Genomic DNA, 15,532 nt, shown 5'->3' with positions numbered 1-15,532 from the left:
AAACGACATCTACATGCATACCACCTTATACATTTGATTGTTCTACTTATCACATTTAAAGTAATACAAGGAAAGACCAGAATAGACAGACAAACCAACATTTGCATGGATAATGCAAATAATATGCCAAAACCACTTAACTATGCCTATCTAAACCATTGTATGGACATTGTGGACATTGGGAGTAGGCATAGGCTGTGTGTGTGTGTGTGTGTGTCTGCATGTGTGAACAATGGCATGAACTTCAGGTTCCATAAATAGAAATTATTGAAATTTGAAGAAGGCAACTGAAATAGATCGGTCTTTTTTTTCTGAGCTACCATGGCAACAGTGGTCTTCCAAGAAGTAAGTCTCGCTTACCTGGTCCATTATAGCACAGACAGAGTGGGCTGGTTTTCTAATGGCTGGTGTTTCAGTGGCATATGCATATGTCTCTGTAGACATTTTCTTAACATCAAGCCTATAGGAAATGCATCAAAATAATAATCTTATTATTATTAGGGTGTGAAAGAAAACATTCTGATGTAAAAGAAAATATTCCATTCTTATATTTGTTGAAAATGTCCGGAATTAAAATTCATGCATGATTTAAGTTCTGAGAGATGCCGAGTTACCTCATAATTCTATTTGATTGTAAATGAAATATATAAAACATTTTGTAAACCCTTTTTATTTATTTATTTTATTCAGGATATAGTGTGTTGTGCAAGGAGAATGCTGATAACAAATAGCCTAATATACATAGGCCTATATATTTAGCCTACAAAATGCATAAATTATGATAAAAAAAATAATAATGTTCTTATTCTTTTACATAGGGTATTACAAGTTTACATATGAAGTTTGCATATAAAGAACCATATTCAAACCAAATATAAAAACACTTGAAAATGAGAATACTGTACACATTCTCACCTACAAATACACAATTATATGGATTTTTTAATGAGTTATTAGCGCCATCATGTGGAAACACGTAAGACCTCCCTCTGTAAAAAGAATGGTAGATCCCACAAGCCTAAGGATTTAGACACCTTAATAAGAGTATCCAACTCAGGTACTTTCTGACAGTGCAGAAATAAAGCTCAAAGCATTATCAGTTGACAGACACATTCTGAGTCATTCTGAGACACACAGTGTCTTCAAATTGTAAGAGTTACAATCCCACTGCAGTATCCTCGTGAACTGCATGTGTTGCTGTTAAGTGGAGATATCTAGGCAAAAAACTGGCACTAATGGTTGAGTCTTGCTTTGACTGTAACAAAGACTTAAACTAGATGTACCGCAGAGCGGTACAAAATATGACCGCCGCCCAGTCCAGCACATTTTTTCCACAAAAATAAATCACGCTGAAAGGCCTATATGATTCTAACTGTCTCACTAAATTGCATTATCCACACTCAATTCTCACTGGTATCTGCTAGACAACAAGTACCAAAACATGATTAGTTCATAGATTTCACATGTAAAATTAATTTTATACAACCCCACCCCCATCTTGCCTGTTCATAATTCTGAGAAATTCTTGAATTGTGTGCATGTGTGCGTGTACATGTTTATGTTTATGTGTGTGGGTGTGGGTGTGTGTGTGTGTGTGTGTGTGTGTGTGTGTGTGCGTGTGTGCGTGCTTGTGCATGTGCATGCATGCGTACATATGTCTACTGTGTGAGTATGTGTCATATGTATGATTACTGTGAATGTATGTGTGTGCGTGTGTATCTGTTTATGCACATGTGTGCACATGGAATGGGTTAACATGACCCCTGGAGGCAAACATACGGAAAAATTGGTCATCCTAGGCCCTACGGTTCTCAAGATATTCACAGAAAACTGTGTCTGCCCTACCCTCCTTTCGGGGGGTCCAGTACAGCGGGGGGGGCTACAAATCAAAACAAGAAACGATGGTTCCATGCTATCCATGTGGGGTTACATGCCCACTAAGTTTCGTGTACCCTGGTCTTTCAGTGTCCCGGGAATCCTTGTTGGTGTACGGTCACTAAATGTATACATAAAGTATTTTATTGTAAGGCCCCCCATGAATGAAAGTTCACAAAACTTGGCATGCATTCGGAGGGTGTCATAACGATCCTACACTTTCAATTTCGTGCAGTTTTGACCATGTCAGCCAGAGATATTGTGATGAAAACACCTCATTTTTTGCTTTTTAATTTTTAACTAGGTGGCGCTATACATGAAATAAGTGGTAATGGGATGGGTTGACATGCCCCCTTAAGACCAACATACAAAAAAAAGGTAGACCTCCTAGGCCCTACGGTTCTCGAGATATTCACAGAAAACTGTCTCCGGCCACCTACAGGCCAGTTGGTGTATAGTAACATAAATTAATTTATTGTGTGGCCCCCCATGAACGGAATTCCACGAAACTTGGCGTGCATTCAGAGGGTGTCATAATGATCCTACACTTCTAATTTCGTGCAGTTTTGACTATGTTAGGTCACAGATACCTGCGATTACAACTCCTCATTTTTACTTTTTTGTGTTTAACTAGGTGGCGCTATACATGAAATGAGTGGTTATGGAATGGGTTGACATGGCCCCTTGAGATCAACATACAAAAAAAAAATGGTCCTCCTAAACCTTACGGTTCTCGAGATATTCACAGAAAACTGTGTCTGCCCTACCCTCCTTTCGGGGGGTGCAGTCCAGCTGGGGGGCTACAGATCAAAACGAAAAACGATGATTCCATGCTATCCATATGGGGTTACATGCCCACCAAGTTTCGTCTACCCCGGTCTTTCAGTGTCCCAGGAATCCTTGACGGAAATTTGGACATGCGAAAAAGAAAAAAAAAAAAAATCTGACTAAACCTATATGACCGCCGCTTCGCTGCGCGGCGGTCATAATTACACCTGTGACAAAGCTTTCTTTGCAGCCTTAAATAGTGAATTTGCTGAAGGGGACTTGGGGTTGTTTAGCAATGCCATGCAGACAACAGAACAAGGCACATCTAAACTTTCTTCCATAACAGCCCAATGTTTAGTTTAAAGATATTCAGCAGTGCTAATATGCAATGTCTAAGTGTGCTCCTTTCAGAAGATAACTACAGAGCTTTAGATAGATAGATACTTTATTGATCCCCAAGGGGAAATTCAAGAAATTTGGTCTCTGCATTTATCCCAATCCGTGAATTAGTGAAACACACTCAGTACACAGTGAAGCATACACTAATCCCGGCACAGTGAGCTGCCTGGTACAACAGCGGCGCTCGGGGAGCAGTGTGGGGTTAGGTGCCTTGCTCAAGGGCACTTCAGCCATTCCTACTGGTCGGGGTTCGAACCGGCAACCCTCGAGGCTAGCCGTGGCTAGCGTCCGAAGCGCTAGCCACGGCTGCCCCCACTGCTTTATTGCCATTTGCTGGATAAGCAATGACCAATAAGCAATGACCAATATGCCAAGAGAATGTCCACATCTGCCTATGTGTAGTCTTTAAAAAGGAAGTCTGCACATAAAATAGTACCATTTATGGTCATGAAAATTAAATATTTGGAATGATTTGCGAAAGCCAACAGCTTATGTAGAGAAGAATACATGTCTGAAAACCCTACACCCTACATTTCAGATTAGGCAATGCCGTATGCACAGCAAGCAGTGCACTGATTTAAAGTCCGCTCCAAAGTCAATTAAGTTTTCTGTTAACACAGCAATGATACAGGAAAAGTATTGATGAATTTGCAATTTTATTTACAAAACAGATGAGGACAGTTGAAACACTTATTTTGAGAGAAACAAAGCACTGCTCCAATATCATGCAACAGCTCTTTAACTTTTCATCCTTGCCGTTGCTTGTGTCTTGGGTGGGTTTTGCAGTACACACACAGCCTTCCCCTTCGCCAGACAAAGAAGCAGTCTTTGCACCGTCTTTTCAGGGCAGTTTTTGTTTTCATTCCTGACACTGGCTGCACACATGTCAGCTGTTGGCACTGTCCAAGCAAAGGCGTACGAATCCTAGAGCACACACCAACTGTAGAGGTCACAACCCTCTTAATTTGTGGAATTGCTGAGGTGATGGTGATGAAGCTCCTGTGTGCCCCCAAGGATGGAGGGAGTCGAAGAGCAGCAAACCTTGCCATTTGTGTTAGCTGATGAGACACAGAGTTCACCAACCGAGGCAGAAACAGGGCTGTCATGGTGATGCAACCTGCAAAAGTCACATACAACATAGAGTGATTACACTGAGTGTTAATTTGCAGAATTTGTGACTAAAGCATTTGTGACAGTTATTTGATAGTGTCAAAATATTATTTGATTTGACCGTTTGTTTACAGCATGTCTGAGCAGGTAACTACTACAACGTCAACACATTCATTTTGATGATACACTGTTGGTGATACACTTTAACAGTGACTATCTTTATGCTAACCTTACAATTTTGTTTCGCATTAGACACTTCATGAACTCCATGAGACATAGGCCTACACTCCCAATATGTCTGCATAACGTTAGCGTTGTTCATACTATCCAACTTGTCTTCCATAAATTAATTGAACTCCATGAGACATAAACTCCAATATGTCCACGTTGCGTTTGTTCATACTATCCAACTTGTCTTCGATGAAGTAATGTAAGTAAGTAATGTAAGTGTCAGCTCTCGGTGCAATTAATGCAGCAACTCCGACAGGCTAACTACGGAATGTTGGCTAAATAGCTCATCTGACTGCATTTTGCCATAGACAGTAGCTACTACCAGCTAACGTTAGCTTTTAGCTAGTCTTGATTCTCCAGAAATGGACAACAAAAGGGGATGGGAGAAGAAGAGAAATCTAAAATGATTTATCATACATACCTGCACAAAGCACTCCTAAGAAAAGCTGCTTACTTATGGATTTCAGGTAAAAACAGTACACAACTACTCATACGGTTACTTCAGAGGTGAAAGACCCATGCATTCGGGTCATGGTAAACTTGCTTCCTGTGTGACGTAACGGCAAGTTTCTTCAGGGTCCTAATGCGAAATACTACACTTAGGAGAATGACGTTTTTATTTATAAAGGTACATTATGAAGGGGGGTGGGGGGGGTAGGAACAAAGCGACATCAAAACAATATATTCTAAGAGGTTTCATATGTGTTGCATTGTGTATGACATTCAAATGTAAAATCTATTTTTTCCCCCCCATCCGGATCAGAAGTCCCTTCCATGCTCGCAGACGCAGAGCATTTCGGGTAGCGCTCTGAAAACATGGCGTCTGTTGCTATCAGAGGTCTGTCCTTCAGTAAGACTGCAAAGGTTTTGCTCTCTCCGTTAAGATTGTCTGCCGTTCCTGTAAGTCGTTATGGCGTAGAAGTTTCGAAGCATGGAGAGGAAATCACTCACACCGGACAGGTAACGTATGCATATAATAACCTACATGACTATCGATAAAGTTAATGCTCGTTTGCTAGCTAGTTATAACATAAGTTAGCAATGCTAAGTAAATTTTCAGCTGGTTTGCTTGGAATCTGTCGTTACTTCAGTAGATGTAGGGGTTTAACGATGCACTGAGTGATACACGCTGCCAAATATCGTATATCGATATCAAGGTTAGCTGAGCTCCGCGTTGTCCATCCATGTAACGTTGTGAAGTCACCATCAAAACAGTTGCTATCGCTAAAACTCTAATATAACAACGTCACTGCCCAGTAGTTATAACGTTTTACTTAACGTGAACATTTATTTGTCAGCTAGATTTGCTAGTGATTAGGTGTTGTTTGTTTCCCATGTATGCTTTAGTGACCAAGATGTTGTCACATTGCAGGTGTATGATGAAAATGACATACGAAGAGCCAGATTTGTTGGCAGAGTGAAAGAGGCAAGTATTTCACAACCTGTTCCTTGTATTTCTGACTTTAGCTTATCAGTTATAGTTACTTATTTGTTGTCGGACATTGCTCTGGTAGGTGAACAAAAACTTCGCCATCAACCTGGTGGCAGAAGAACCTGTGACTGATGTTGAAGCAAGGGTTGTGTCTTGTGATGGTGGTGGCGGCGCGCTGGGACACCCCAAAGTCTACATCAATTTGGTAATTATCTCCTGGTTGGAATCTGACAGAACTTGGTGTATATCACCAAAGAGTATAGAAGCCTTCTAGGGTTCTTAAGGGGCTTCTATAGTCTTTGGTATCACCACATTATTTACAGACTACTTACACATATCATTGTCCTAGTATATTGTTTGTGTGTGCAAGCTGTGTGTGTGTGTGTGTGTGTGTGTGTGTGTGTGTGTGTGTACACGTAGGTACGCGCACATGCACACTTACCTGTCTGCCTAAGATTTTCTTGTGGACTCTTGAAGGTGTAGGCCAAAGACAAAACCCTAACATTGATTCCTTGCCTTTACGTTCAGGACAAAACAACAAAAGTGGGCACGTGCGGTTATTGTGGACTGCAGTTCAAGCAGAAGGGACATCACTGAAGTAATGTTCATTCCTCTGTAGTTTTTTGTCTCAGAGTAATAAGTTATTTACCTGTTTAAATTAAACAGATGCATTGTACTTGTCCATTAGATTTCTTGTCCTATACAATAAACATAAATCAACTCAAAAGCTTACTTTTATTCTCCAATGATACCTCCTCTATGACATTAATGTTTGAGTTACACCCAAAGATTACAGTGTCTCTATGAATCACAATGACAAAGCTCTCAAGTTTTAGAACCTAGTCTTCCCACTTGTAAGGTGTTTAAACAGGATTTCAGTTTTTTTTTTTTTATTCAACCAGTGCTTGCAAGATTGAGAAATACCAGTGCAGCCTCTTAATAACTTATTGTGAGAGAATTTCCTAAAATCAAGAAGGGTGTTTTCTGTAATGCAATATCCTGTGTTCACAGGTAGAGGTCAGTGTTGACTCATACAACTAAACACCCCCCTTTCACAGGTCAGGCACGGGAATTCGTATTCTTTGGTTTTATGCCCTTATTCAGTAGATGTGCAATTGCTTTTTCACAAAATGAGTTTAATTTAACTCTTCCTGAAACATGGTGTGTAACCAGTTAGATTAAAGGTGTTAGCCCATTAATTAAATGTTTATCAGCAGTCTCATTTATTGTGATCATGTCCATTTATTAATTTCATTTTAACAGCAGATGCTTTCCATATTGTCTTGGTCTCATGATATTTGCTAAAACAAGCCTGAGTGGTAGATAATTTGTCTCTGCAAAATAGGTAATCCTTTAAAAGGCCCTATTTTGCAGGAATGAAATGAAATACATTTCTTATTATTTTGATTTTCCAAGTGGCAGCTATTCAGTCTAGAATTCAAAACATTTTAAGGACATTATCATTTTAAAAGTGGATCTTTGTGTTTAGGCCTGTGTGCCAAACCAATACCTACTATTAATAGCCTTTAGCATGACCCACACAGACGGAGACAAAAACAAACCATGTGCACCCACGTATAGCATGCTGTGGTTCACTCTGTGGACCTGGAGGCTGACTTAAATTACAAGCAGGCCTTCAATGGATTTATGTAAAACAAATCATGATGCCATAAGATTATCTATCCATGACCGAACTTTGGGCTTTCCTGGAACATGTGAATGACAACCATGTAAACAACACAGAGAAGAGAATCTGAATTATAAATCGCATCGCCAAGCAGCAGTCTGTCTAGTCTGCTCACGCTAAAGTCGGAATAACACCAATGGGGATTTAGTCTGATAAGGACCACGAAGGTGGAACAATACATGCGTAAGATCATATATATATTTCATCAGGAGAATTCTCTGTTGGCTTGACCGTGCCAAATTGGCCCATGTGCGGTCCGCAGGCACTGAGGTCTCTGGTGGTGCGTGGAGTGGAACCAGGTTTTCTAGCTGAAAGGTTTCAGGTTGAGGGAAGCGCAGCCATGCCGTTATAATTGGGAGCGGTGACAGAATGAGAAAGACAGCCCGACTCTCATTAACCCTCATACACTGTATGTTCTGTCCAGCGATAAGGTAGAAAGAGAGGCTGCATCAATTGTTAGAAATGGTGGTCTTTGGTCGACCCCCTCTCCACTACCCCGAAAAGAGAAGTAGGCTACATTGCAGGTGGTCGGTTAATTCAAACATTGCTCGAAGCGAAATCTTGAAGTGAAACTGAGCATATGAATTCCGCGGAATAAAAAGCGAGGCTTTTCTATTATTCATTGACATGAAAACATAGACCATGGCAGGGTTACGTGGTTGATTTACTATTATGTTGCATTAGACTGTATGTTGCATTCTAGCTGTTGCAGGATACGTTTTGTTTTTTATGTAAAATGTTGTTGTATGCATATTGTGTCAATTAGGCATATGCTACATGTTTTGGGTGTGTGTGTCGAAGAACTAGCTTACTACTCTAGAGATTTTTTTTTATTTAACAGTTCGCTGCATCTCAACTTTGATGAAAACTTTCCGTCAAGTACCAACACCGGCATATGTGACTTCTGTTGTAAGCAGACTTCAGTGGTCGCTGCATCGCACCCACAATAAAACACACGCGCGCACACACACTTCTTTCCTCGCACGCTGACACACACGCCCACGCATGCACGCAATGACATGTTCTTATCTCTAATTACCCCGCTGGCCTGTCACATTTCGCAACTTAAGGCTGTGATGTGTTAGCGCTCACTGGAACTAATTACCGACGTTGCCCTCTTCTGAGTCCCATGTACTAGTTCTGACCTTTACCTATGAGACCATGTCATGTCTCTCTACTCAGACAGCTGGCTGGCCCGCAGTTCCTGTGGAAACAGACACACTGTGACAGGTGGGTCCGAGAGTTTCCACACTTAGATGAAGACGGAAAAGACGCGCACGCGCGCGCGCATGTGTGTGCATGTGCATGAGAGCGCGTGCCCGTGCAACCGGAGCTTGTGTCTTCTGCAGATGTGCGTATGCGAATGAGAGATTGAAACCGAAATACCATTGCCCACAAAACGTTGCTGTGCGAAAAAAAAATCTAGACTCGAGGCCTTGGGCATCAATAACAGGCCTACAACTTAATGTTATGGTTATGGAATTTAGCAGACGCTTTTGACCAACTTACAGAATAAAACAATACAATAGTTAAAAAAAAATGTGATGTGATCTAATGTAAATCTGCTAGGCCTAACCGATATGATGTCAACTAGAATACGACACATCGAACACGAATCTTATCCTCGCATGGTCCATCCCGTGCTGAAGCGTTCACCATTATCTTCAGTCAGACATTTTATGAGCAAATTTGCTCGTACAGGCAAAAGTATTGTAGCATATTGTTTTGTGACATAAAGAACGGCTAAACTAATGTCGATTAGCTTAACCCTCCTGTTGTGTTCGCGGTCAAGTGTGACCGATTGACAATTCTTTTCAATTCTCTCAAAAATATTGTCAACTTATTCTGGCTACCATGAGGCTCCATGACTTTGTTAACACAGGGCATCTGAACACACATTTTTTTTTTTTTTACATATTGAACACATAACAATTTGAGTGTTTTATTTAACTTTAGAACCTGTGTATTCCCGGTCAAAAATGACCAGCCATTAGAATTGAATGGGTGAGAAAATGGTCAGTGCATAAAATTGAGTCCAGGCACATACTTATTGATCATATGGACTGTGTGTGTGCTGCTGTAGGCTACATTAAAACACAAACACACCCTCGTCCCCTTTTTGCTTCTATGCCAGCCCCCGGAACCTGTTCCCAGCTGATATTTATGAATATAATATTCCCCTTTCTGACTCGCATGAGCTCAGGTCAATGAGCAAATGGAAGTTCAAAACTGGTCATATCCAATAGAACCCAAGTTGATACAAAGGTCTATCACAACATTAGTTGATAATATATGTGCTATAGATTTATAACAAGGCCTAATGCAGCGGTCATTTTTGACAGGGAGCACAACACTAGTAAACATGAAACGAACACAACAGGAGGGTTAAGAATCTCTGAGAGTAGGCCCTTGGCCCAACGTGTGTGTGTTGTCGAATGTTGTCAGCACCAGGGTGTTGTGACTGCGTGTTAGACCCTGTAATTTGTGCGAAACAGGGACGTAGAACAGATTTAAGTAACTTACCCTGAATGTAGACTAACAAACTGGACATAATGGCATTACATGGCTGGTGGAACAGCCAGACGTGTTAGCAAGCCTGTAAATATCGTGTTCGTGCTCCCAGACAAGACCTCTGTGCTGCATGTTCTGGGTGACAGTCAGGGGAAATAAGTGATTCAAGGGGCACTCATTTTTATTGTAGGATAAGCTGTGATGGTAGGCTTTTTTCATTCTGGTTTTCACTAGAGGTCCTGTGTCACAGATTGCCGTGACATGTAAAAAATTGCTAAAGACTCATCGACTGTGGGCTGTCTTAAAACATTGTTTCTTACTTTTTCCATGTTTTATTGTGTATATTGCCTTCCTTCCTAGAGCAGAATATTGGTTAGGGACACGGGCAAAATAATATAACAATACAAAGACCATAGGGCAAACTGTTGTAGCCTACCGAATAACAATTCACTCTAACGCAGCATTTATAGCAGCTGTAAAGTTGTATCACACACCCAGATCGAGCTCGACTCACTTCTCACCTCATTGTGTAGAAGAAAGTAAAGTTTACGGTAGAAAAAGCTGGATGTCATTATTTATTATCTTAAACGTAACTTATTTATAAAGCAGAAAAAGAATGGAATTCTCGGCTGAATTCGTCTTGAATTATTCACCTTGAAATAGTTAATTCCATACAAGGCAGTGGCAGATCCCTGCTCTGTTCTAATAAATACTTTAACATCCTAAGCCTCTAACTTAAAAATAAATAAATAAATAAATAAATGGGTAAATAGAAATAAACGAAAGGAAAAATATAGTCTATCCCTATCCCGTGTGTGCCCCCTATTCCCTCAGACAGTCTTTCTTTTAGGCGGAAAGTCTTTCAATTCCGAGAAGTTAAAGTAAATAATTAAGGCTTTAGAGAATAAACCAAGTCCGCAAAAGACACAAAAATCCATTTTTATCCTTTCACGTGCAGTTGAGCACCATTATCAAAAAGCTACTCAGGTGAATTTGTGCAATTTTCAATTGCAATTGCACGATTATTTACATTTTGAGGGATAATTTGTTGTATCTTTATCTATTGTGTTTCATAACGGTATTGTATGTAAGAAATTAACAGTTTAATTTGTGCATAATAGTTTAAATGCGTCTCCTCTATCTAAATCCCCTCTAAATATTATCGTCTTACCTATAAACCATTCAGGCTATTTAAGAATAACAACCATCTGAACAGTGTACTTTACCAAAAAGGTGTGATAATACAAAATTCTATGTCTTAGACGGCTTGCCTTAGGGGTTAGTAACTTCAATACAGCCAGTTTTTTCTAAATGTTTCTGAGGCAGTTCGTCCTTGTATGTGTTTCGTCAAAATACATTACATCTCCTAGGGCGAGAATGGTCTGCGGGGAATTACTACAGTCGATAAACCTATTAGGTTTGTAGATCGTCGGCAGGCCATATCCTTTAACTCTGCCCTATTAATGGAGGCTATGGGGCTCGCTCAAGACTCGGGGAGTGTGTAGTCGATCTCCACGGTGCAGCTCCCTTGTTGACACAATCAGAATCACTTAATGAAAAGCAACGCTTGACTGAGTACGGTTTCATTTGGGGTCTGTGTAAAAGTGCCGTTGATTTAACAATTTAGCAGCACTCTCCTATGTGTATTTACATTTAGCATGGTTGAGTGATCCCAACCTCCTCCAATATTCCAATAAACACACGAGCGGGGTTTGAAAGTCTCCCTCTATCTGGCTTGTGGCCCTGCACGTACGTCCCAAACTTGCGTTCAGTCACAAACACACACTCCCCTCTCTCTCGTGTGTGTGTGTGTGTGTGAGAGAGAGAGAGAGAGAGAGAGAGAGAGAGAGAGAGAGAGAGAAAGAAAGAATGTGTGTGTGTGTGTGTGAGGGAGAGAGAGAGAGAGAGAGAGAGAGAGAGAGAGAGAGAGAGATCGCTTGCAACATACGTACACAACTTTGTGTCAATGTGGAATTGTGTATGTTTCAGCACCAAGGACAGCGACCAACAATTCAATCACACATTAGACCTACAAGTTTTTTTCTTCTCAGCGACCTTTTATTTCAGTGATCTGTTAACAAGACGCAATGTTTGTAACATGTGTGCTCTTGTGTACTACAGCAATGATGGCAGGGAAACAATACACGTTTTACATTTGGGAGTCTGTGTCCACATGCCTCCAATCAAAAAGTGAGAACGTGTCCTGCAAAGCAAAGGAAGCACAATAAAAAATCTTGGTAAACTCTTATCCAAAACTTATCCTCATCCTTAATTTTGTCTCTTCAAACAATAATTGTTCATATTTCTGCAGAGTCAGGAACCTTTCAGTCACGATGTAGGCCTATAGGCCTAATAGACAACACAAAGCCGCATCTTTACAAAAAGGGAAACAAGTTGTTCTTTTCTTTAAGTGAGCTGTGTAGCAGTAACGTTCCCGAGTGAACTATCCTGTGCAAGACCTGTTCCACTCCACAAGCTGGAGTGTGATGAAGTCTGATTCAAAGTGCTCTGTCGAAATAAAGGATCGTGAAAGACACCGTCGACCCAGTTCCTGAGTGTAGCGACAGGGGAGTCCTGCGGTCTATCTGCCACACCCAGGACTGGAGGACCACCTGGAGAAGGAGGATTGGTCGGTTGGCATCTGTGCATACAAGATGGGTACTCTGTTTGGTTTAAAGAAATGGCTGTCTGTGCCAGGGACCAGATTTTAGGTTTGGGCTCTGATCTTGGCTGGTCTTGTTGATAGAATAGCTTTGTTGTTTCGCTGGCTTGTGCGAGTGATCTGGCACAGTCTTTATGAAAGCCATCGTTTCCATCAAAGGATTCAGGCATGGACGCACTTGCTGGCGCCTCTTCAATACGATCATTTGAACGTCCCTGCGAGTGGGTGATCACGTGAAATTGACGTTTGGGCTCGCACTCGGAGCCATCCGACTCGGTGAGATCAAAGTCTTCCAAATCACTTTGTGCAAGGTCGGTGTCCACCCCGATCCGATTATCTGAAAATAACGAAAATGGCATGATTTAAGAATACGCCCAGCCCAATTTGTTTCATGGTCAAATTGTTGACGTTTCTAAACTAAATGGGAAGTTTAATGACACAACAAGGACCTAAATGCAAAGCCTACAGCCTTTACAATTGAGACATGACTATTATTAACTTAATAAAGGAACAGCTTCCATTTAAAATACATATTATAAGAGCACCTGTTGATCCCATTATCAAAGTTAGTTAACACAAACCATTGAATTCCTTCACGGATTTGATTGGTTCCGGTTGCGATCCCTCTGCGTCGTCACTGTCGTCATCACAGCCTTTGTCGTCGGAGTTCTTCGTGCGCGGGGACCAGGTCATCTTGTTCTCCTTCTTCAGTCTCCTGCGCGCGTTGGCGAACCAGGTGGACACTTGGGTAAGGGTCATCCTCGTGATGATGGCCAGCATGATCTTCTCTCCCTTGGTGGGATAAGGGTTCTTCTTGTGCTCCTGCAGCCAGGCTTTCAGAGTGCTTGTAGTCTCTCGGGTAGCGTTCTTCCTCCTTGTGGCCACGTCCACAGATGCATATCTTAACAGACAGTATTTAGAGCATTGTTAAGCTTTATCCATATGATATAGGCTAAACGCAAATCTTCACAGTGGCACACAACTTTACAATGGCAGTATGAAACACTGGCACAGACCGTAGAAAAGTTTTACCTGTCGTACTGATACTGTCCAAAGGTGTGGTCATATTGATAATACGCACTTTGCGCAACACCTGAATGTGCTGTTGCTGCCTCTTTTCCATCCAGTTTTCCCTACAACACAATACATTCTAGTTTGATCAAAATAATAGACAAAGAAATACTATGTAGACTATCTGTTCCTTCAGTGTCACCTATTAGGCTTAATATGCTAGCTAAATGATAAAGTGATAGATAGATAGATAGATAGATAGATAGATAGATAGATAGATAGATAGATAGATAGAAGAAACACCGAAACAACCTCTACTTGAAAAGTTATTTTTTTGTCTGAATGTGCATGTCATTGCTGAAATAATGTTCATGAATAATGTTCATGGGGCACCACACAAGTCTTACCAGGGAATACAGGGCAGTGGCGTCGCTTCCACATGATGTGTACGTCCCGTAACCCTGGCTTTTGCTGTAAGGACTCCCGTACACCCCAATGGCGGTGGCAGGGTTTAAGTCGTGTCGAGCCGAGGCCAGAAGCCTGCTTTCGTACACGGGACAGTACAGCGAGCTCTGCGGGGAAGTCGCCAGACTAGGCTCCATCAGGGACCTACCGCTGGACTCGCAATAGGTGCTCAGGGTATTGGTGGCCACCAGCAGCTATGGTAACAGTAAACAGGTGAGATCAGCGTTGATGACAGTAAAGAAATTCAACTAATAGCCTAATTGGATAATTAGTTTTAACTTGCCAAGCGTATAAGGAAAAAGTTGAGGCTGCTGCACATGCTTAGTAATGACATACTGATAGCCTACTGATATTTATACTTTTAGATGGAGAACACTCACCTGCGGTGTAGTTGTGTATGAATAGCCAAACTGTGAATATGACATGGTCCAAGACAGAGGTTATGGCTCAGTCCCACGCCAAAGTTGTGCCGGCTGACATACGTTCATCGGTATAAGTAGTCCTTTACTGGATGCACAAAGCTCCAGGAGTGAGGCAAAAGCAAGGATCCGATCAGCCTCAGATATGTTTTTGCGTTCAGAGAAATCGTTAACAATGTATTATCTATCGCATATAAACTGTTAACTCCTCTTCGAACACACCGTGGACTTGAATAAACATGTTGTACAGTAGAAAAAATGCATAACAAAACGTCAGCCCAGATGCACGTTGTTTTAAACATCCATCCCCGTGACGTCACAAACTGTCCTTTAAAGCTCCAGGCATCTTTTCAACACCCACTTGAAAAAAAAAAATCTGGAAGTTGTACATAGCCTAAACTATCACGGGTGCAAACAAGTCATACACTTGTCTACTTATTTCTACTTTAAAAGCATCAATTCTTATAGACAGAGCGAAAATGCTAAAAAAAAAAATGTTTTTAAAGAAAACTCAAATAGTAGCCTACACCTCCCTTTAGCAACCGAATGTGATCATTTCCAGTAGAAATATATGACTCTTGATATCCTCAGCTGAAGGACGTACTTGCTCGGGGAGACCTCCAGACTCAGACAAGTGAGCAGCCCCGGGGTCTCGCTCAAATTAATGAGGGTGTGTTCCGCTCTCCCTCTCCGGAACACCTGCCCGCGAGAAACGACGGGCGGATCTCACTCCAGAACATCGACAGCGCTGTTGTGGATGATTGATGAGCGCCGAGGAGCGATTAGCATAATTGCTTTTCTCTGTAGTTTAAAATACTTGTCCACGATTAAATAACATTACGGGGCTGGTAATGTGGGGGCAGAAAAATAGAAAAGCAGGGGTGAAAACAATCAGTGGACCATCTGACTGCGATGTAATAGAAGAAGACCAGGCCGGTACCAAGAGATAAATGGGGATCTTT

General features: G+C 41.4%; 2 protein-coding genes across 3 annotated transcripts; one reads left to right on the top strand and one right to left on the bottom strand.

The window, feature by feature from the left end:
* The first annotated feature begins 5,158 nt into the window (after positions 1 to 5,158).
* ndufs6 (NADH:ubiquinone oxidoreductase subunit S6) lies at positions 5,159 to 6,542 on the top strand. The gene is made up of 4 exons (XM_042077291.1): positions 5,159 to 5,343; positions 5,756 to 5,809; positions 5,898 to 6,020; positions 6,344 to 6,542. Exons 1-4 carry the CDS (start codon positions 5,200 to 5,202, stop codon positions 6,410 to 6,412), a joined length of 390 nt encoding a protein of 129 aa, XP_041933225.1. The 5' UTR covers positions 5,159 to 5,199; the 3' UTR covers positions 6,413 to 6,542.
* Positions 6,543 to 12,024: 5,482 nt separating this feature from the next.
* On the bottom strand, positions 12,025 to 14,806 carry irx4b (iroquois homeobox 4b). 2 transcript variants are annotated; one of them, XM_042077290.1, is made up of 6 exons: positions 14,532 to 14,806; positions 14,094 to 14,345; positions 13,708 to 13,808; positions 13,257 to 13,576; positions 12,473 to 13,012; positions 12,025 to 12,216 (listed from the first exon to the last, which is right to left on the bottom strand). In XM_042077290.1, the coding sequence occupies exons 1-6, from the start codon at positions 14,574 to 14,576 to the stop codon at positions 12,197 to 12,199; spliced, it is 1,278 nt and encodes a 425-aa protein (XP_041933224.1). In that variant the 5' UTR covers positions 14,577 to 14,806; the 3' UTR covers positions 12,025 to 12,196. The 2 variants fall into 2 exon arrangements, with proteins under 2 accessions (XP_041933224.1, XP_041933222.1); XM_042077288.1 differs by having other exon boundaries at positions 12,025 to 13,012.
* Positions 14,807 to 15,532: the final 726 nt, after the last annotated feature.

Source organism: Alosa sapidissima, chromosome 21 (assembly GCF_018492685.1).
Source record: "Alosa sapidissima isolate fAloSap1 chromosome 21, fAloSap1.pri, whole genome shotgun sequence".
NCBI lineage: Eukaryota > Metazoa > Chordata > Actinopteri > Clupeiformes > Clupeidae > Alosa > Alosa sapidissima.
Note: the sequence above shows the minus strand (reverse complement) of the source record. Positions and strands in the feature narration are given on the sequence as shown.

What these genes read in the sequence shown, in the direction of transcription:
- ndufs6 (XM_042077291.1), top strand. Translation starts at nt 5,200, where the DNA reads ATGGCGTCTGTTGCTATCAGAGGTCTGTCCTTCAGTAAGACTGCAAAG. An exon ending in AAATCACTCACACCGGACAG is followed by an intron (nt 5,344 to 5,755) that starts GTAACGTATGCA and finishes GTCACATTGCAG; the next exon opens with GTGTATGATGAAAATGACAT. An exon ending in TTGTTGGCAGAGTGAAAGAG is followed by an intron (nt 5,810 to 5,897) that starts GCAAGTATTTCA and finishes TTGCTCTGGTAG; the next exon opens with GTGAACAAAAACTTCGCCAT.
- irx4b (XM_042077288.1), bottom strand. Translation starts at nt 14,576, where the DNA reads ATGTCATATTCACAGTTTGGCTATTCATACACAACTACACCGCAG. An exon ending in CATACACAACTACACCGCAG is followed by an intron (nt 14,346 to 14,531) that starts GTGAGTGTTCTC and finishes CTGTTACCATAG; the next exon opens with CTGCTGGTGGCCACCAATAC. An exon ending in CCACTGCCCTGTATTCCCTG is followed by an intron (nt 13,809 to 14,093) that starts GTAAGACTTGTG and finishes ATTGTGTTGTAG; the next exon opens with GGAAAACTGGATGGAAAAGA.